Genomic DNA, 21,118 nt, shown 5'->3' on the forward strand with positions numbered 1-21,118 from the left:
CTGAAAATGTCTGGAAATAGCTGGAAATGTCTGAAATTAGCTGAAATATCTTTTTTTTAAAGCTGAAAATAGCTGAAATATGAAATGAATAACTGAAAATGTCTGGAAATAGCTGAAATATGAAATGAATAAATGAAAATGTCCGGAAATATCTGAAATATGAAATGAATAACTGAAAATGTCTGGAAATAGCTGAAATATGAAATGAATAAGTGAAAATGTCTGGAAATAGCTGAAATATGAAATGATTAACTGAAAATATCTGGAAATAGCTGAAATATGAAATGAATAAGTGAAAATGTCTGGAAATAGCTGAAATATGAAATGAATAACTGGAAATAGCTGAAATATGAAATGAATAACTGAAAATGTCTGAATTTAGCTGAAAAATAAATAAATTTAAAGCTGAACATAGCTTAAAATAGCTGCCAACAGATAATAGGCTGAACATAGCTTAAACATCTGAACATATCAAAAAGGGAAACTTCCTGCTGAAAATGTTGAAGCACAAACATATTGGGTGGAAATGTATAACTGAAAAAGATAAGCAAAACTTTAGCTTCTAAATATTCAAAGATATGAATCACAATCCAAGAAATGAGAGAGAGGGGGAAAAGTCAGACGTGAGATCAAGAGAGAGAAAGAAATTGAGAGTCAGAAGGAGAAAGATAAATAAAGAAAGAGAAGGAGAAACCAGAGTGAAGGATAGACGATCTAAACACCGAGTGGATTTTCTACAAAAGCATTTGTTAAACCCTGTCAAAAAAAACATGATCAAATCACCAAAATGGTAGAATCAATAGAGAGGAAAGATTGAGCCGAACGCGCCGATATGTTTGTTATGTTTGTGGGTTAAATGAGACCTGAAAAACTCAAATGCTGGTTCTCCTCTATCTCTCCATTTAAAGACACACGCGCACGCGGCCACACACACGCACAAACGTTCGTCTGTGTGTGTGTGTGGGGGGGGGGGGGGTTCAAAATGTATGATAAACAAGACTGAGATCCGCCACTGATTAGCCTAACATGAAACACCTGTGTGAGTGAGTGACAGCACAGAATCTGATGAAATCAACCTGTTAAACCCTTCGGATTTGACAGAGAACTATAACTCTGAACCTAAAGACGTCTAGATTAGGAGATGCTCAAGGCTTTTGTGAACGTTTACATGTCCTTAAATATTTTTTAGGTTAAGAAATGAGAGTTTAATCGCAGTTCAGAAAATGTTCCTGCTTGCTTCAAAAAAGTTGAAAGGTGCTCAGAATTACAATGGAGATGACTGAGGAGAAAGGTGGACTTCCTCCCTCTTTAAGGCTTCTCTAGAAAAATCGGGGAAACTGTTGGATTCCATAGTCACATGTCTACGACAAGCACAAGATTCCATACTACTTGATCAAAAAATAATGCCTAAAGAATAAGAATTGTGGCCGTAGTGACGATATACAAATCTTTTTTTCGCAAGATTCTGAAGCAGCACTGCACTCTAGCGATGACGTCACAGCTTTGAGGTCCCACACACACACCCATTGTAAAGTCCAGGAGGAGCGGAAAAACACATAAAACTAAAATGGTTACAATTAAATAACTATACGAGATATGAAAAGAAGCTTATTTATAAAGTTATAGCTAACACTTTTGTCAACATTTTAAACGTGGAATTGTTTCTTTACCTGAATGTATGCTGATATTGTAAGCTTTTAAAGTTGAACAAGTTGAAGTGGATTTGAAGATTTCCCCCATTGGATCCCATTCATTATTTATTCCATAAAAAATTTAATAATTTGAAAATTTGATAAGATAAAAAATATTTGAAAATATATAGTAATAGCTGAAGGCTATCTGAACATAAGAAAAATTAAATTGCTGAATTTGCTGAAAATATGAAGATACTGTAAGCTTTTTAAAGTTGAATATTTTCTCCATAGGAACTGATGAATAATAATAACATAAAAGTATTTAAATATACAAAAATTTGAAACATTTGAAATATGAAAAGTCATTCCCCTCTATTCCTGAAGAAGCTGAATTTTTTAATATTTGAATGGTTCAAATAGCTGAATATATGAAGGAGAAGAAGAGGGACAAAAAAGGTACGGAAGAAATAGAATAAGTTGAATAAAGATTACAAGAACAATAGTTGGACTGCTGAAGCATTCCAACTAATTACTATTCTAAGTGTCCCAGTACAACCACAGGTTGACAGGTCATGTGCCTTGCTCAAGGGCACCACAATGGTGTAATGCGAGAGGTGTGATGTGAGTGTTTGTACATTCCAGTTACAGGGAGGGAATAGAAAGGGGAGTGGCCACTGCAGAAGTGAGTGTGCATGTGTGTGTGTGTGCGCACGTTGTTTACAGTTTACACAGTGGCACACTGGCAGAGCGTCAACATCATGTTGCTTTTTGTTCTGTTGTAAACACAACCCCCGAACCCTGAGGCCGGGCCGGGACAAACAGAGAAAACCCCGGGAAGCCGCCCATCATCCATCACACCACGACACTCCCGACCTCCCGGGAAAGACATTAATGCCCAAATAAAGGTAAAGAGTGACACCTTAATCAAACGCCACTCTGACCCGGATACTTGCGGCTACAAAGTTCACGGCTGCTTTATCTTGGAGGGACATCGGAGAAAGCCGTAAAAGTGAGAGACAAGGTTTAAAAACAGAATTGTGTGGGTCGTACACGTGGCTCTGAGAGCATTCGGATGAGCCGTGCTTCACTTTTTTTCAGCTTTTCAGAAAGATGAAACGAGTGAAATAAAATGGTGCGTTCTCTCGAAGAGGCGTTGAAGCACAAGGCAGCTTGAAAACAGGATTCCTGTCATTCCCACTAGTGACCACAACACATTCAATTCAATTAAGTTTATTTGTAGAGCCCATTTTCACAAATTATAAATGTGTCTCAGAGTGCTTTACAGTCTGTACACATAGACATCCCTGACCTTTGACCTTTGACCTCACATCGGATCAGGAACAACTCCCAAACAACGTTTCAGGGGAAAAAGAGAAGAACCCTTGAGGAGAGAACAGAGGAGGATCCCTCTCCAGGATGGACAGGTGTCATAGATGTCATGTGACCAGAAGGAATCATTACACACTAATTAAAACACAGGAACAACACAATGAATACGACAGAGAGTATGAATAGTTGGTATATTCATGAAGTTCTAAGTACACGGACGTCTTCCAATAAGATGAAGACGGTTTGTGAGTTTCTCTGTGACAGCGAGGTTAGAAAGACAACCGGTCGGCATCAGCAAACACAAAATCAGTTGCTCGTATCAATCAGTTTTTTGACAAAAGTGGCAAATAAATCAACCGTTTGAATTTAATTGGATAATTCAAAGGTTTGGGAATAGAGTCCTCTCGTTTCCTCCAGTCAGAAACATTTTGAAGCACCTCTCTCATCCATGTTACAACTTTTGGAGTCTTGGTGAATTTGAGGCCATCTGATTGAAACCCACATGGAAAGATGTCTATGGCCTGGAGGTTGTGTGTGTGTGTGTGTGTGTGTGAGTGTGTGTATGTGTGTGTGTGTGAACCAAAGTGTGGCGGAGTGGGGGGAGCTGGAAACCCCCCGGTGCAGGTGCAATCCAGGGCCATCCGCGACGCTCTGTCAGCTCCGCGAGGGGTTCAGACAGGGGGTGGTATTGGGGGAGGGGAGACTGAGATCTTCTCACCCCGCTGGCCTTCCTCTGCGAAGCGGAGCTGGTAATTCAGACAGAAAACTGGATTTGTGCCCAGCAGAGCTTGGTTAGCGAGGCGGTAAAGCAGCAGGGGGGGGGGGGGGCTGAACTCAGGGTGACCAATATGTGTTCACCCGTTCATCCGATCTGCTTTTAATTTGATCCGCTTCTCTGTGATCGACAGTGCGGTCTGCCTCGACACCTCTGGGCGGTTCATCGACTCCATCGTCAAACATCGCACACCGGCTGGAAGGCCGCTTTTCTCGGAATTGGGCAATTCGCCTGAATAAATGATTTTCAAATATTGTTATATGTATACATTTTAAATTCGTACCCATTCTGTGACTAAATATCGGAGCAGACGAGCACCTGTTGCTGCTTTGAGCACCGTGGAGCCGCCGCGGCCCGCATCTCCTCCTGACCTCGGGACGGACGCTCGATGTCGTGCTCACCGCGTCACACACGCCTCCCAGCAACAACTCTCACATTGTGTTTGTTTGTTGTTGTCGTTTCTTCCAGGTTCATGCGAGTCGCCGTCCAGAGGAACGTCCTCGGTCAAAGGATGTTTAAAAAAATATCGACCTGCCTTCCAGTTGGTAGTTGTTTTGTTGTCTTTTCATAAAGGTTTACAAATCCTTCAAACTTCAAATGTCAACTGCCGAGTCGATATGTAATGATTTTTATTCTTTAGGTAATAATTATAGTCATTTACAATATTAGCCAATATTTTGATGGATCATCTACCTCCAAGTTTCATGTCTGTAGATTTTTAAACCACATGAAAAGAAATGGAAAGCAATAACTTTTATTTAAAGTTTAAATGAATGAAAGATCCCTTCCTCCCGTTCCAGGATCTGTCGATGGGAACAGATCACCGCTCAAAGGGCCGAACTGAAGACCCCGTGAGTTAACATGTTAATCTTACTGCATTCATGAATTCAATAATAATAATTACCCCATGTAGTTGAGAAGGGGGTGGATGTGTGTGTGTGTGTGTGTGTGTGTGGGGGGGGGGTCTTAGACCCCTTGAATTATCTGTGTTGCCTCGTCTTTCCCTCCAGAGTCTGTGGGCTCAGCGGGCCGCAACGGCCAGGAGTTGACCAGCAGCTTGTCTGTGACCTCAGAGCAGTGAACCCAGACTAAAGTGGATGAGGATCCTCAGAACCACCTCCTACACACACACACACACACACACACACACACACACACACACACACACACACACTAACCCCACCATCGTGCTTCCTCGAAAACATCAGGAACGATGCTCTCTCTCTCTCTCTCTCACAGCCTCTCCTCAACCCCTCTTCTCAAAGCACACACACATGCAAATTCGAATGTACCCCACACACACACCCCTCCTCCGCTCTTACTTCGCCATGGAGGCTGATTCCGCCCTCTGGATGAACCTTTACTCGAGATCCTGAACTCAGAGGGGTGCTGGATTAGAGGGTGGAAGCAGATTGTGTGTGTATTTCTCCCTGCATATCAATCCTGCAGCAGCACAACTTCAGAATCTCTCCTGTGGACAAATGAGGGACTGGCGCTCTGCGAAGAGCTCGACGTCTGTACATCCCCGACACGAAATACAACCCCCCCCCCTCAGACAGGCTGCAGCGCCAAGGCCTCATCTCACCCCTTCACCGTCAGCCCGGAGGTGTCCGGACTTGTCCCGGAGACGTTACGTGGTTTGGGAAGGTTCCCTCCTCGGTCACATCACGCGGAGCTGCACGTACGGACATCTTATTCATGACTAGTGTTTCCAAACTCCCCTTGGAATGGAGGTTCTGCGTTACACAACGCCAACGTTTCCTACTTCATGCTGGCACCAAGCAGACATTCACTTTGCAGCATGATTTTGATAATAATATAATAATAATTCCTCGTCACATTTTTAATATAACCCATTACAACTTACCACACCCAATGAGACACCTTTGCTTTACCTATTAAATACTTTATTTCAACCTTAATTACATCTCATCATTACAAATTACTTCCATTACTACATGATCTCGACCAAAAACTAAAACCCCAAAAATCGATTATATCAATTAACATTAATGATATTTCAGTGAAATAACATTAATTTTGGCTTTTGTTGTTGTTGATTTTCCTAAATATTGTTAGCAGGAGGCCTCACAATGACTATAGACTCTTTCCCTTGTATTTTTTTTAATTTTTTTTACGTGTCCATCAAATTAAATTAGACAACATTGTGCCCTCTGAGCTCTTGAACTGCACAGTCTTCTTTCTGATCCATCATAACAGAAAAAGACTAGAACGGGCACTCGGTAGAGCGCATACCTTCGCATATCACAAGATTGGGCATTGAATTATGAACATTTTGGCATTAGTTGCATGCCAATTGGATACAAATTGACCGTGCTATGGTAAAAAGAAGAGTTTGACCTTTCCATGACCTTGACCTTGACCTTTGACCCGATTGATCCCAAAATCTAATCAAATGGTCCCCGGATAATAACCAATCATCCCACCAAATTGCATGCGATTCAAGAGGATGTTGACCTTTTCATGACCTTGACCTTGACCTTTGATCCGATTGATCCCAAAATCTAATCAAATGGTCCCCGGATAATAACCAATCATCCCACCAAATTTCATGCGATTCGGTTTAAAACTTTTTTTGTTATGCGAATAACACGCATACAAATAAATAAATAAATACACGGCGATCAAAACATAACCTTCCGCATTTTCAATGCGAAGGTAATAACTGGAAAATATGAGTCTGAAAAAAAGAAGCTTTATATGTGTCTCAAAATATGAATTTCCGACTGAATTATTTCCTACGTGGCGGTGTGTCACAGGTGAGCCGTAGCGTTACCTTCAGTCTCATCGTCTACAGGCGCTCCGTTGTTTGGGGACGCGGCAGAAAGTCATATTTTTGCAAAAGCAAGACGGCCGAGCCGAAGGTGTTACAGTTTGTTTTGTCGTGTCCTCGGGGGTGGGGGGGCAGTGAGAGCGAGTTCACCCCCCCGCTCCCCCCACCCCTCTCTGTTTCACCTCCTACCCTCCTTACCCCCTCATCCCTCGGCGGGCCGGGGGCGTGGGTGTCCAGGGCTCCGAGGTCCAGGGGCACTAACAATAGCCGGACTGTGCCGTCCCGAGTCCCGGTCCCACACAATGACCACGTCAATGTCGATTAGCGTGGGGGGGGGGGGGGCGGTAAGGCCGGGGCTAATAGCTTATTACGCAGTGTAAAGTGACAGTGTGATCTGGAGAGGTGCCAGAAAAACAGGCCCAATTAAAGGAGAAAAGAGAGGAGGAGTGTGTGTGTGTGTGTGTGTGTGTGTGAAGGGGGGGTTGAGGACAAGGGCAGCAACATGCATTCCTCTGAGCTTCGGTCTAATTCGCCCACGACGAGTTCCCTGGAGACCGACACCCTCCGTCGTTGGACATATTTGAGTATCCTCCTGCTCTGTTGTTCCAAAACACGTCAGAAACAAAACCCCAAACACACTCGCGGGCTAAGTTACCGCCGCTCAGTTATGGGTAAACAACGCTGTTTACTTGTTGATACAGTCTGAGAAACGGGACACTGAGAATACGGACCGCTCCCCTGTACGCCGATGCGCCGCACGTACGCGACGCAGAGGCGTGTCGTTGGCTTGAGCTCGCGGGATCAGACGACGCTCCGGTGACAGGGATCGATGAAGCCGAGGGAGGACGAAGGACCACGGCGCTGCATTTCAATCCCAGATTCTGCAGATTGTGCAAGTGACTTTCCACCATGGAGACGGCCGTCGGTCTGTTGGAGTATAAACGGGATTCATGTTCTGGCTTCACGGTATTGACGCGCCACTGCATCGCTTCCTGAGATGAAGCGGCTCCGACCTCGCGTTGTCTCGAGAGCTGTTGTGTTTGAGTTTAGTTTGAGTTTAGTTTGAGTTTATTTTATTACGATCAGCAAAATATACAACAATCAGAATTCAACAAAAGAGGAAAGTGGCGGACCGAAAGGGTCGAGGCTGAAGCTGTCGAGCTTATAAGAGCCCTAACCTATGATTTCTCAAAAAAACTTATTTCAAAGAACCATATATATATATATATATATATATATACACTCCCGTTCAAAAGTTTGGGGTCACTTAGAAATGTCTTTATTTTTCAAAGAAAAGCACTGTTTTTTCAATAAAGATAACATTAATCAAAAATACCCTCTATACATTGTTAATGTGGTAAATGACTATTCTAGGTGGAAACGTCTGGTTTCTAATGAAATATCTCCAGAGGTGTATAGAGGCCCATTTCATCAACTATCACTCCAGTGTTCTAATGGTACATTGTGTTTGCTAATCGCCTTAGAAGACTAATGTCTGATTAGAAAACCCTTGTGCAATTATGTTAGCACAGCTGAAAACAGTTATGCTGGTGATATAAGCTATACAACTGGCCTTCCTTTGAGCTTGAAGTTTGTAGAACAAAATTAATACTTCAAATATTAATCATTATTTCTAACCTTGTCAATGTCTTGACTATATTTTATATTCATTTGATAAATAAAAGTGTGATTTTTCATGGAAGACACGAAATTGTCTGGATGACCCCAAACTTTTGAACGGTAGTGTATATATATATATATATATATATATATATACACACACACATACACATATATATACATACACATATATACACAGACATACATACACATATACATAAATACATACATATACATATCTACATAAAACAAAACAAACAAACCAGAATTTCAAGAACTTGTCCCCATTAACCGTTACTTATGATGCTTCATCGATGCTGTCTATGCTTCTCGAATATCACCAGATTTTTACTTTCTTTGATGTCATCAGTTCAAATATTCCACCGTTTCACCCCACAGACAGATACGCACATACTTTTTAGAGTGGTATGAGCAATCTGTTTGAAATTCCATCATGGTGGTCTGAAGATCGGCCGTGTTGACGTGTGTGTGTCCCATAAATGTGTGAAAGATACTCAGACCTGATAAACTGAGGCAAATATGAGCCGATTCTCCTCTAAAACCACGATCCCTCGAGATGTCCCTTAAGGGGCGATGCTACATATGATATGATATGATATGATATTCCTTTATTCGTCCCACAGTGGGGACATTTAAAAAATGTGTACATGCGAATACATGTACATGTATTTACAATTTATATTTATATTTATTTTTATACAAATGTGTACATGCGAATAGGGTAAACATCGAAACTATTAAATTGCGTCGTTTTTTTCTGAAATGGAACGCAAATGAGGCAGTATGTTAATAAATATATATATTAGTTTGCATAAATGTTAATTTGCCCATGTACTCAACAATGTTGACATATTAGAGTCAAAGGTTCTCAACGACCATAAAAAAAACACGTGTTCAGGAATAAAATGTTATATAAATAAATCAAGTTATTAATTACATATGAACAAATCCAAATGAAAAACACTTCAGAATACAATGAAACTTGAAGAGCTGCTGAAGTGGAGAGTCTGACTTTAAAGAAGTGTTTCGTACCGTCACATACATTTTGAAGTCACTACGGGGGAATAGTGAACTTAACATGAAATGTTTATTTTTCACATTAAGATCATTATTTCTTCATGTCAAGCTTTCTGAAATGTTACGTTTCTACAAAAGAGACACTTTGAATTCATTGTTGATCTATTTTTTGAAGTTGCCTTTTTTCTCTCGTGCGAAGAAACCCCAAAAACTGCCGAGACCCCAAAGACCCAAACTTCAGACTTTACCGACACGTTTCCTCTCTCCAGGCTGAGCTGATGCCTGTGGGGCTTTCTTTGGCCAGACACCTGACTTATTCACTGGATGGCTCCACCATCCAAGACCTCGTAGGTCTAGAAAACCAAAAAACACTCAAAATCTGACTCCTACAGATCCTGTGTTCCCATGTCTTTTAACCCTCCTGTTGCCTGAGGGTCAATTTGACCCCATTCAATGTTTAACCTCCTGTTACCTTTATATTTACTAACATATTTTACCCTCGGGGTCAATTTGACCCCAGCAATTAAAACCTCCAGAAAATTATTAGAATTAATATTGTTTCCCAAGTTGAAGTGTGAGGTACTTTATGTTTGTTTGTTGACTACCTAAATAGCCCTTTAAATATATAAAAAAGTTGATATTTCTTATATGTTTGACAGTGAAAAACAGCCTGGGGTCAAATTGACCCGAAAGAACACCGACGTTAAACATTGAATGGGATCAAATTGACCCGAAGATAACAGGAGGGTTAAACATTGAATGGGGTCAAATTGACCCGAAGGTAACAGGAGGGTTAAGACGCCTGCTCTTCCTCTCTGACTGCAGTGCTTTGTGCAGTCAACAACAATACGTACTGTTGGTACCCACCGCCCGGCAACCCTCCACCGGGTCACCACACGGTTTAACAGTGGAGACACAATACTTCCCCGTTGGTGGGTAAACCGGCATGAAGCTGTTGTAACAAAATGTTCCTGGCATTTTATTCTCAATGGGATGTGGAGTCTGTCAGTTCGATGTTTAAGCTCCTGGAGGAAGAACACCAGAAGGGGTTAATGTAATCCATTTCATTGGTGGGGGACTCTAATAACTGGTCTCTCTCTGCGTCTCCATTGGCCCGCGGAGTTTCCATTGTGCTGGCCGGTGCAGGTGTGGGACATGCTTTGTTGATCGTAATCCCCCTGGCAAAGGGGGAGGGGCTTTGAGTGTGTTTGACGTACCCCACCGGCAGGCCCTTTGCTCCCGGGCCGCCAGGCCGCCGTCTCCAGCCGCCGCTCACGGGATCCGACAGGCGGAAAAATAATGAACAACACCTCAACCCGGAGCTGACCTGGCACCGACTCACCAGCGCCACACGAGGGGTAAACCAACCACTTAATTGAGCCTCCCAGGATCAAACCACACCCGGGACCCCCTCCCCGAGCCTCCCCTCGATCAACCCTCACCGCCACCTCCTCCTCCTCCCTCCGATCAACCCTCACCGCCACCTCCTCCTCCTCCCTCCCGGACACATCCCATCAAGATGTTTTCCTACGCATGTTCTTCCTCCACTTCTCTGCTGCTGCTTTTAGTTTTCACCGTTTCTGCACATATGGACTGAACAACCCCGAAACGGTTTCCACCTTTATTACATTTTGCAAATATTCTCTTTTCCTAGAGTAGGTACACTTCTGTTCTCGATAGAGAACATCTACTACATGTTGCAGATCATACTGTGCATTCACTTGTTTAACAATATAGCGTCTGCTTTTTACATGAAGTAAACTGATGCTTCTATATGAGCTACGTAAGCGATCGAGACCGTCAACAAGAATCGGGTCTGATGACCTGCAAAAATCAGACAGAATGATTGACGGCATAGTTTCAACAGCAACTCCTCCAGCTCTATGGAGGACTTAAAATGACTTACGTGTGGACACATAAATAGAGATATAAATAAATGAAGAAATACAAAAATGTAGAAATACATTTATTTAATGATGTCCTGTTGAGTTATATCTTATATGTATTCATTCCTGTATTTATTTATACATTTATTCTTGTATTTATTTATACATTTATTGAAGCATTTATTTATTTATTCCTGTATTTATTTAAACATTTATTTAAGCATTTATTTATTTATTTAAACATTTATTTTAGCATTTATTTATTTATTCCTATATTTATTCATGCATTTATTTATTTATACTTAAGTCATTTTAAGTCCTCCATACAGCTCAGACTAAACCACACTCCAAAAAATAATTACGCCGAAAAGTTCAAATGGATGCATTTCAATTACATGACACTTTTCCATCTATTTCGATCACATAACTCCAATGTAAAAAAATGAAATTTCAATCCATGTTTCTTAATCATGTTCATTCAACATGAATAAATTAAATAACTCAACATTGAATCAATTAAATTAAACTTACTCAGGTATTATGCATAAACCCAATGTATTTGGTTCGATTACATGAACCTAATATTTAGAAAAATTGTCAAATTGAAGTCAAACATTTATTAACATCACAACTCTTCAGAGTTTTGTTTTGCCACTTAAATGAACACAATCTGGAAGCTTCTGGAATAAATGGCAGGCCTCAGTGAGGGAATAATATAGACCAACGGACATTAGCACCAGGCGTCAGCGAAAGGGAATGATCTTGTTTACACTTGTATTTACGTTGTATTTAATGTATATGGATGAATATAATATATGATGTATTTACTTTAAACAGGTTTAATTTAAATGTTATGCTTAAATTTTATTATGGCAACAAAAAAAATCCGGAGTGCAGGCTCCGGCTTCGCTGCGACCTTTGACCTGCAGTCGGAGCTCCAGGTGGGAGGCAGCAGCGGCTCCTCGTCCTCGTCCTCCTCCTCCTCCTCCTCCGGAGCTTCTCCCTGCTGCTGGGCCAACCCGTTGATGAAGAAAAGCATCGCACTGCTATTTACTCTTTCTCCGTCAGTCCTTTCGTAAAAAATTTTTTTAAACATCAAAGACTTGCAGCATCAGTGTTAAAGTAGAATGATGAATATTTTTGGGGAAGTGGAGTTCAAGCGGTTACCTCTTGTCCCATTTAGAGCCGCCTGGGGGTGAAGTTCACCTGTCAAGGACTCTTCTCTACTCAGGATCTTCTGCACACAGTGGATGCGTTAACCAACGGAACATTTCCAACCCAGTTCGTCCCGGTTTGACTGACGCTCGTGTCGTGAACCGAGCCGCTGGTCCGACCGCATCGGACCAGTACCGGTTGCTTTCTGTGCTCCCTGTGAGACGGTTCTCATTAGCGAGGTGTCACCAGCTCCCTGTCTGTGGTCAGGGGAACCGTTCGGGTTGAGGGCTCCCGTGGGGTCATTTTAGGACATGAACCTACGGTGTACAGTCACCCCTCGAAAACGGCACCCGGGGTCACGTGTTCAAACTGCTTCCCAGCCGGGCCGACCATGGGCTGACGGAGCTGTACGGGGCCACATTAGGACGGGGTGCCTGATGTTCCGGGAGGAAAAAAGAGAGACGCCGATGAAACAGAGCCCGGGTCAGTGGATCCCCTCTAATTGAGAAGTTCACACTTGACAGGAAGGAAGGAGGGTGTGGGGGGCGGGGGCTTTCCATTCACCAGTCAGCACCGTCTGCCAGACAGAAAAAAGGTTTTTGGACCGCCATCGAACTCCGGTACGGTCTGGGCATCAGATCGAGACGCCGTGGCGTCGGAGATCAAAACCTCACAGACAAGAAAAAACTCTTGTTTCAAACCAAAGTAAATGATAAAGTAAATGATAAAGTAAATGTCAGCTGAATCGTATTCTGGGCAGTGGATCGGGATGATTTCATGTCGAATGTGTTCATGAAAATGAGGACTGAATAAGATCAGCACCAAGCTTCAGTTTTACAGGATGAAGCACGAGGCGATTCTGCACCAACTTTATTGAACACTAACTAACTCACTAACTAACTAACTCACTAACTAACTAACTCACTAACTAACTCACGAACTCACTAACTCACTAACTAACTCAACTAACTCACTAACTAACTCACTAACTCACTCACTAACTCACTAACTAACTCACTAACTCACTAACTCACTAACTAACTCACTAACTCACTCACTAACTCACTAACTAACTCACTAACTAACTCACTAACTCACGAACTAACTCACTAACTCACTAACTAACTAACTCACTAACTCACAAACAAAATGTAGCTTGAACAATAAAAACTTGACAAACTCTCGAATATAATTCCCACTCGGCTGCTTCTGCACATTTGGACCACAACAGTGAGAGTTCTTGGCGTTGAAGTTGAGTTCATGAAGAAAACGAAAATTACCCAAAGTCGAAGTATTCGTCAGATAGTTTTTTACCCTTTGACTAGATCGATACCCTCTGGGGAATAAAGAGGTTATAAGATTGGGTTTACAGTTATCCCCATAATTATACACTAGTTAAGTTCAATGAGGTCCGAAACCGACTGTACAATCGTATCAATGTCAGCACAACTGGAAGTCTCTTGCACACATGCGTGGTGTGAATCATAAACTGTGAAAACCAAACATACGATCAAATCACGTTCTCTGATCTGCACGATGGGTGGCAAATATTTGCGGAGGGAATTTCCCCCGATGCGTCGATTGATCGCGGCAACAAAGCAAAATGGCCTCGTCTCAATTTGGGGCAAACGCTGTCGGAGAGCGGAGACAAAGGAGAAGCGTTAACCCCGTCGGTCTGAGGGGGATATCCTCACCTCTCTTCAGAGAGCCCCTAATTGAGACGTGGGGATTGGCGTGAAGGACCAGGGACAATAGCTGCATTGTTTCTTTGTTTTCTGAATCAAGACGCCCGTCAACCGCGGTGTCTTTGCAGGGAGCTTGGCTCGTCTCCAAACTTGAACTTTCTCTCTTGAGTTTTGCCAAAATACATCAGCTGTGATGTTTTTTTTTCTCCATCAGAAAGAACGATTACACGCTCTCTCAGGAAGGAATTAGAGAAACATGCAGGATGGAGTGGGATTTTAAAAGAAACATTTGTAACTCTGTATCTCATTGTAACAATGCATAGAAGAAATATGTGATGTAATAAATAGAAGTAGAATTATATCAGACTTTTGGGGACAATTTATTTTATTGAAAATAAAGCTCCACATTTGCTAACATATTTTACCCTCGGGGTCAATTTGACCCCAGCAATTAAAACCTCCAGAAAATTATTAGAATAAATATTGTTTCCCAAGTTTAAGTGTGAGGTACTTTATGTGTGTTTGTTGACTACCTAAATAGCCCTTTAAATATATAAAAAAGTTGATATTTCTTATAAGTTTGACACAGTGAAAAACAGCCTGGGGTCAAATTGACCCCAAAGAACACCGACATTAAACATTGAATGGGGTCAAATTGACCCGAAAGGTAACAGGAGGGTTAAAGCCACATCAATTTAAATACATTTCACATGTGTATGATTGTGAAGAAGACATTTATTTATGTTCGCAGGTTAAGCTGCATTCACGAAAAGGCAATTCTTTTAAAATGAATTAACTGAAGGTGAGGCAGTTGAACACTCCTCATTTCCCCCCCGTGATGTGACCAGATTACAGAGGAAACCACCAGGAAATGATTGTAAGATAAAGTCATCATGCTCATGTTCAGACCATTTTCTGTGATTACCTTCGCATTGAAAATGCGGAAGGTAATGTTTTGATCGCCGTGTATTTATTTATTTATCTATTTATTTATTTGTATGCGTGTTACTCGCATAACACAAAAAGCATTAAACCGAATCACATGAAATTTGGTGGGATGATTGGTTATTATCCCGGGACCATTTGATTAGATTTTGGGATCGATCGGGTCAAAGGTCAAGGTTAAGGTCATGAAAAGGTCAAAATCTTCTTGAATCGCATGAAATTTGGTGGGATGATTGGTTATTATCCGGGGACCATTGATTAGATTTTGGGATCGATCGGGTCAAAGGTCAGTTCGGTCAAGGTCATGAAAAGGTCAACATCTTCTTTTTACCATAGTGCGGTCAATTTATATCCAATTGGCATGCAACTAATGCCAAAATGTTCATAATTCAATGCCCAATCTTGTGATATGCGAAGATCTGCGCTCTACCGAGTGCCTATTCTAGTTATATTAATGCATTACTTCATTTCACGGAGCTCCTCCTTCGACTCGCTCTCATCCAGGGTCTCGTGTAGCGACACGGTTCCCATCCACGGGCCACGCGACTGTTTTTCAGCAACAGGATTGTCTCCCGAGGGAAACGTCTCTCCTCGAACACGAATCACTGATCCGACGGGAAGAGACGCCGACTTACTGGAATAAAAGGCCGATAAACCTTGTTTGAGTTGGACGTGAACTCGGTCTTAAGTCATCGTAATGAAAAGGCAGTGGGTGTCGTACGGCGTGAGATACAAACACAGATCATGAAGATGATGACTCAGACTGGATTATGACGACTAAGTCAACTTTGAGCGTATCCTGCTCTGTGATTTAATTTGTACACAGCCGGGTCACTTGAGTTTATGAAACTATAATTCAGATCACAGAAGAGCCGCAGGAACACGGCCAGCTCGAACAGGTTTGAGTTGTTTTCATGGTATGAGAGAAATGGAGTGGAAGTAATTTAATGTGAGATTAAAGTCAATTCATGGCTATGCATTCAAATGGTAATGACCGGTGCCCTATTTGAAAATGATGCAGGACAATACAATAGAGACCACATGATATTTATTGATAGTCACAGTTGAAACTGCCTGTAAGCTGTATACACTGTATAAAGATAAAAAAGAACAATAGATACAAAAGCCATTCATTGATTGTCACACTGAATCTTGAGAGAAACCATAATATAGCATACAGTTTATAAATATACACTACCGTTCAAAAGTTTGTGGTCATCCAGACAATTTTGTGTCTTCCATGAAAACTCACTTTTATTTATCAAATGAATTTGAAAATTGAATAGAAAATATAGTCAAGACATTGACAAGGTTAGAAATAATGATTAATATTTGAAGTATTAATTTTGTTCTTCAAACTTCAAGCTCAAAGGAAGGCCAGTTGTATAGTTTATATCACCAGCATAACTGTTTTCAGCTGTGCTAGCATAATTGCACAAGGGTTTTCTAATCAGATATTAGTCTTCTAAGGCGATTAGCAAACACAATGTACCATTAGAACACTGGAGTGATAGTTGATGGAAATGGGCCTCTATACACCTCTGGAGATATTTCATTAGAAACCAGACGTTTCCACCTAGAATAGTCATTTACCACATTAACAATGTATTGTGGGTATTTATGATTTATGTTATCTTTATTGAAAAAACAGTGCTTTTCTTTGAAAAATATAGACATTTCTAAGTGACGCCAAACTTTTGAACGGTAGTGTACATATATAGAGTATATACACACATATATACATACAGTATACATATTATATACATATATATATACACATACATATATATATATATATATATATACATATATATATATATGACATGGGTTTTAGTGATACTGTTCTCGGCGTGTTTTGGATGTCATTCACTTCTGCTTTAATCAAACTATGTTCAGAAATCAGTAGAAAAACAATGCCTATTTGCATAAATAGCATAAATAGTGACAAACAATTTTTTTCTTTTCATAATTTACAAAAAAATACACATTTATAAAGTCCACATGTATTTACATGAGCCTTAGTGGTGTGGTTTCAGTCAATATGGAGTATATAAACAATCAGGCAATACGTCTGGGATCATATCTGTATTAAATCAGCTGTTACTGCATTCGGACTCTAAATAAACAGGCGAGCCCTTCATCGTCGGGCACTTCCGTCTCACAGGGTTGTTGTTTTGAGGTAACGGCGGTCTCATGAAGGCAACTTTGGCAGATTTTGAGTTGATTATGAATATGAATAGACAGTTTCAGCATATGAAATCAACTGCAAGAATTTGGCCGCTCCAAAGAAATATGGGGCTAGATTTGGCAAAACTGGCTAAACGAAAAAGAAAATTACAAAAAAATATATATTTACATCTTAACCCTCCTGTTACCTTCACATTTACTAACATATTTTACCCTCGGGGTCAATTTGACCCCAGCAATTAAAACCTCCAGAAAATTATTAGAATTAATATTGTTTCCCAAGTTTAAGTGTGAGGTACTTTATGTTTGTTTGTTGACTACCTAAATAGCGCTTTAAATATATTAAAAAGTTGATACGTCTTATATGTTTGACACAGTGAAAAACAGCCTGGGGTCAAATTGACCCCAAAGAACACCGACGTTAAACATTGAATGGGGTCAAATTGACCCTAAAGGTAACAGGAGGGTTAAACACGAAAGACAAGAGGAGAGAAGAAGCGCTCTGTACTTTAAATATTACAAAAGACATCAGTGTTCAGTGGTGGTTACTTTGCGTATAGTTCAGCATTCAGAAACTTTGATATAGATATAAAAAAAGAAAAAGAAAAAAAAAAAGAGTAAAAAGATAAGTGCTAATTTTTCCATTGGTCTTTCCGGCCGGTTGTTTTCCTCGAGTGCTCGTCGGATCAAGTTCAGCTCAAGCGCTCGACAACGTGCCAGTGGAGCGCTCAGTCGGCTCCTACAGCTCGGTCCCCTCTCGGGGGTAGATCAGGCTGTTGACGCTGAAGCTGTTGTAGAAGTGGCCGTTGAACTGTCCGCTCTGCCCGCCGCCGAACGCGTTGTAGTACACTCCGCGGTTGAAATGCAAGCCCTCGCCGTGCTCCGGCGCCCCCGTGTCCTGCCCGCCGTGGTTGAGGTGGTACGGGCTCAGGGCCGTAATGTTCCTGTTCGACAGCTCGTTCACCAGACCCAGGGACCCCTGCCGGCCGGGGGCCCCCGAGCTGAGCGTCGACATGCTGCTGTAAAAGTTGTTAAAGCAAGGAGCGGCCGACGCCGGTCCGGGCGGCGAAGACGACGACGAGCTCTTGTGGCTCTCGTTCATCGCCTCCGTCTCCGGCGAGGGCGGCCCCAGGAGCTGAGGACTGTCTGAGGGCTTCAATGAGGACGCCGCAGGCGGCCGGCCGTCCTCGACCTTTGTGGCCCCCGCCTCCGCTCCCCCTGCGCCGCTCGGATCCGAACGCCTTTTCCGTTTTCTGCGGAAATTTCCGTTGTCAAACATCTTTTCACAATTCGGGTCCAACGTCCAGTAATTTCCTTTTCCTGTAATTGAGAAAAATGACATATTAGAACTTATATCTGGGTTTTTTATGGAAGTTGTGGGGCCAAATATGTCAAACTTATTATGTCTTAACTTTCCCATAAAGTTATGTCTCAACACAATGGGAAGACAATTTCAAATTGTATCATAACCAATATCATTAAGAAAAAGTCTTATTATTTATCTCCTCATATGTCTGGAGGCCTGTGTTGAGTATTTAAGGGAACAATATTAAATAACACATTTTGGGCTGTCTGTTATTCTAGAACAATTTAGGATTAAAAGCAACATTGCTGTCATGTTCGAGTACAATACATGCACCTGTATTTAGGAGTCAAGTCATATTTATAGGACTTTTTTAAATATCCGATCCGATTTAATTAAAGGCTGCCTTTAATTACTGTTATTATATTGTGCTGTTTAAAATGACTTGGTAATACATTTCTATGAATCTAAAAGAATTTATCTTTGAAATTTGCATTACTATATTTATTATAGCGGCTGCAATATTTGACATATTTTAAATAACTTGTTGCCTTTAAAATAAATTAGAAGATTCCAACACAGCATCAGTTAGTTTTGAGTATTGCCAAGCCTTCTTGGACCACACATACAACTCATTAAACTCCAAGTAAACTATGATGAATACATATATATTTAATAGACATATATACATATATATTATTATTGTTATTATTTTGTCATTTTAACATTTTGCGATTTAAGGAATAAACTAAATGTTAATTACGCGAGGAGTTGTATTCGTATATATAATTCCCAACTGTCCTCAAACACAACATGTTGTTCAGAATAACATCGTCTCTGGTGCGTTCACGGTACCTGGATCGTCCTCGTCCCTCGGCACTTTCTTGAAGCAGTCGTTCAGAGACAGGTTGTGCCGGATCGAGTTCTGCCAGCCGGCTTTGCTCTTCTTATAAAACGGGAAGTTCTCGGCGACGTACTGGTAGATCTGACTCAGGGTCAGCTTCTTCTCGTGCGCGTTCTGGATGGCCATGGCGATGAGCGCAGAGTACGAGTACGGCGGCCGCACCAGCTTCAGCAGCTCCTCCTGGCTGGCGATGGACAGCCAGCCGAGGTCGGGCCCGCCGAAGCCAGGTGAGTTCGTCAGGAACTGCCGCTGCGAGCCGTAGGACGGCGGGATGAACGACGCCGGGTTGTTCCCGTGCAGGTAGGACGCGGAGGAGTTGACGCCCGGCCCGTTGATCCACAGGTACGGGTTTGGAGACGATGCGTAATCTCCGAGGCCGTAGCCGGCGGGTCTCTGTGCGCCCTGGAGGCTCTGCTGGTGGTACATGCTGCTGAAGTTGTCGCAGTAGACGGCGGCCATGTCGGCAGGGGCCTCCTGGGCGCCCTTGGGTGGGAGAGAGCCGACGGTCGGGGAGGTGTGGTGCTGCTGCTGGTGATGGGACTGAGGGTCGATGGAGTTCATCACTCCCCGCGGGAACGAAAAAAGAATCCGGAAAGGAAATGCCGGAGCGGTTCAGGTGGCCTCTCCCGGTGCTGCGCGGGGCAGCAGCAACAAGTGTCAGGGAGGATGGAGGAGTTCGGGGGAGTTTTAATAGTATAAACCCTTTGACAGCGGCCACATCCAGGCGCCAAATGAGTCCCAGCAGCCAATAGACACACGGGCTGATCAACAGGGGGCGTGGTCATGTTCTGCCTCTTTCAGCAGCCAGTGGGGTCAAACACCTCCTGGAGAGACACAACACACTCCTGTTGCTGGGTTCAGAGTCTCTGAGGGAACCGACAACACACCCGAGTCCCAACTGCAACTACTATTAAATACTACACTTTTCCTTGTTCCTCTGACACTGAAACTATAAATCTTCACTCGAAAATGAAGAAGAAAGGGGGAAAAAAGTTTTAGGCTGGTGGGATGTTCAGTCAAAAGTTTCCAAATATTGAAAAGCAGATTCATTTTGAGGTGTGTGATAATATTCAATCCTTATAATAGTAATTTTGTGTCAATAATGTAGATTTCAACGTTCACAGAAAATGCAAATTAGCTGCTTTGCTGTTCCATACTTCTTTTTTACAACTTGTGTTGAAGTATTTTCTTGAAACTAAAGCAGGAAGATAAGTATCTGAAATAATAACATAGCAAGGAAGTAGGTGCCACTGTGTAAAAAAAATTATGGATGACCCAATAACCCTGCTACCCAAATGTGTCCCATCCACATAATAATATAGCTGTTAAATTATCAAACACATCCTTCAATGAGTAGAAATATGTATAAAAAATACTCTATATCAAAGAACGGAAACATCTCTTAAGCACTGGCAAAAGTGGTGCAACTATGTCAGATAAATGGCCTGACTGTATTTCTTTACTCTATAGAAAATGATTTCTCCCTGCTTTATTTATTTATAGTTTTGTTCCTATGGTATTGTTTTTGTTTCTTTATTTGCATATGTGTTTATTTTTTTGTTTTTTACTTCTCTTTATACAAAGAATCTGAAATTTTTTAATATGTGTATGTGAGATTCTGAACACTAATACAATATAAATAAAAATAAATAAAAAAAATCTATCTATGAGCCTTAAAATTCCTACATTTCCATATGTGACATAATCCTCTTGGAAAACAGGTATTTTACTTTCTATTGTGATTGGTGCATATGTGTACATCAGCTTTACATTCACAGGTGTGTAGGTGTCAGGGAAGGAACCGAGGGAACGCGTGCAGAGATAGGGTCGCTTCTCAGATTTTATGGAGAAGCTGCAAAAGCT

The 21,118-nt window shown here is 41.7% G+C and overlaps 1 protein-coding gene across 1 annotated transcript; it reads right to left on the minus strand.

The window, feature by feature from the left end:
- Window positions 1-17,787: 17,787 nt before the first annotated feature.
- Window positions 17,788-19,816, minus strand: foxi2 (forkhead box I2). Its single transcript, XM_056425998.1, has 2 exons — window positions 19,207-19,816; window positions 17,788-18,368 (listed from the first exon to the last, which is right to left on the minus strand). Exons 1-2 carry the CDS (start codon window positions 19,814-19,816, stop codon window positions 17,788-17,790), a joined length of 1,191 nt encoding a protein of 396 aa, XP_056281973.1.
- Between the last annotated feature and the right edge of the window lie 1,302 nt (window positions 19,817-21,118).

The sequence above is a fragment of the Pseudoliparis swirei genome, chromosome 11 (genome assembly GCF_029220125.1).
Source record: "Pseudoliparis swirei isolate HS2019 ecotype Mariana Trench chromosome 11, NWPU_hadal_v1, whole genome shotgun sequence".
Taxonomy (NCBI): Eukaryota; Metazoa; Chordata; class Actinopteri; order Perciformes; family Liparidae; genus Pseudoliparis; species Pseudoliparis swirei.